The 1,215-nt window shown below is 56.6% G+C and overlaps 1 protein-coding gene across 1 annotated transcript in view; it reads right to left on the bottom strand.

Annotated features, from left to right (window-relative positions):
• Positions 1 to 1,215, bottom strand: part of TM35_000121770 (uncharacterized protein) — a gene marked incomplete at both ends in the record, with an annotated part of 1,245 nt that extends 30 nt beyond the window's left edge. The window contains one exon of the mRNA XM_029025152.1: positions 1 to 1,215. This exon is cut by the window's left edge and continues 30 nt beyond it. Within this exon, the coding sequence (XP_028883468.1) occupies positions 1 to 1,215 (1,215 nt within the window).

Genomic DNA, 1,215 nt, shown 5'->3' with positions numbered 1-1,215 from the left:
TGGCAAGAACGTGGTGGGCACCTCCAGCTGGCCGTCGTGCTCACGCATCTCCAGAGCTTCACAGCGCTTATGGCGGAAGGCGGCAGCCTCTGCAGCCAGCTTCTCGTTCTCTGCTTCCTGTGTGGCGAGTTTCTCCTCATAACCAGTGCGCATTTCATCCATGTCCTTGGCGTACTGCTCCTTCATTGCATCCATTAGGTCTCGTGTAGTGGCGCGTACTTTCTCACCCTTATTCTGTTCATTCTGCACCTCAGACTCAGCTGCAGCAAGTCTCGCCTCAAGGTCGTTAAGGCGATCCATTGCAGCATTGTTTGACCGCTCCATGGCGGCAAGATCCTCCGCGAGCTTCTCGTTCTCTGCCTCCTTCTGTGCAAGGTCCCTGGCAAGGTTACTGTTTGCGGCAGACATGGCTTCAGCAGTGTCGCGTAGTTGTTGCAGCTCTTCAAGGGCCTTGTCTAGTCCATCCTTCTCCTGATGACGCTTGGCGTAGAGATCCATGACGTTACGGAACGGGAAGTCTGCTAGGCGTCGGTCAATCTCTTCTTTGGTGATGCTCTCATCATGCGTGACGCCGAAGTCCACGCGCAAACCTCCGAGAGCAAACGTTGGCTGAACAATGGCTTCCGCAGCCACATGACACGCAGCTGCGGCGTCCGTCACAAACGCTTGCCGGAGCGCCTCCGGCTTCCTGCTTAGCACAACATCCCACTCATCGCCATCGAAGACCTTCACGTGCTGTGTCGTCACCTGACCCCTCGCTATTACAGGCGCAGCCCACCGCTCGTCATGTGCCTTGAGATCTGCAATCTCGGCATCCCTAGAACAGAGCAGGGCAGATAGAGCAGCGTTCTCGCCCTCCAACGCCTTCAACTGCACAAGGACATCAGCCAGTTCGGCTTCCAACACGTCCATGTTGTCTGCAGCCACCTCTTCCATCTCAGCTGCACGATCTTCCAGATCACGGCAACGCCCACCAAACTGATCAAGAGAGTCCTTCGCCTCCAGTTGCAGAGCATCAATCTGCGCCGCCTTCTCTAGCAGTTCCTCAGCCAGCTGTTCATTTGCAGCACGTTGCTGGTTAAGCTCGTCCATTGTGACGCAATATAGCGGTTCACCTGCGATAACCTCGGGGTCCACAGGACGCTCCGCCCCCTGTGCAGGTGGCAAGAACGTGGTGGGCACCTCCAGCTGACCGTCGTGTTCACGCAACTCAAG

The sequence above is a fragment of the Trypanosoma theileri genome (assembly GCF_002087225.1).
Source record: "Trypanosoma theileri isolate Edinburgh chromosome Unknown TM35_Tth_12_V1, whole genome shotgun sequence".
Classification (NCBI taxonomy): Eukaryota; Euglenozoa; class Kinetoplastea; order Trypanosomatida; family Trypanosomatidae; genus Trypanosoma; species Trypanosoma theileri.
Note: the sequence above shows the minus strand (reverse complement) of the source record. Positions and strands in the feature narration are given on the sequence as shown.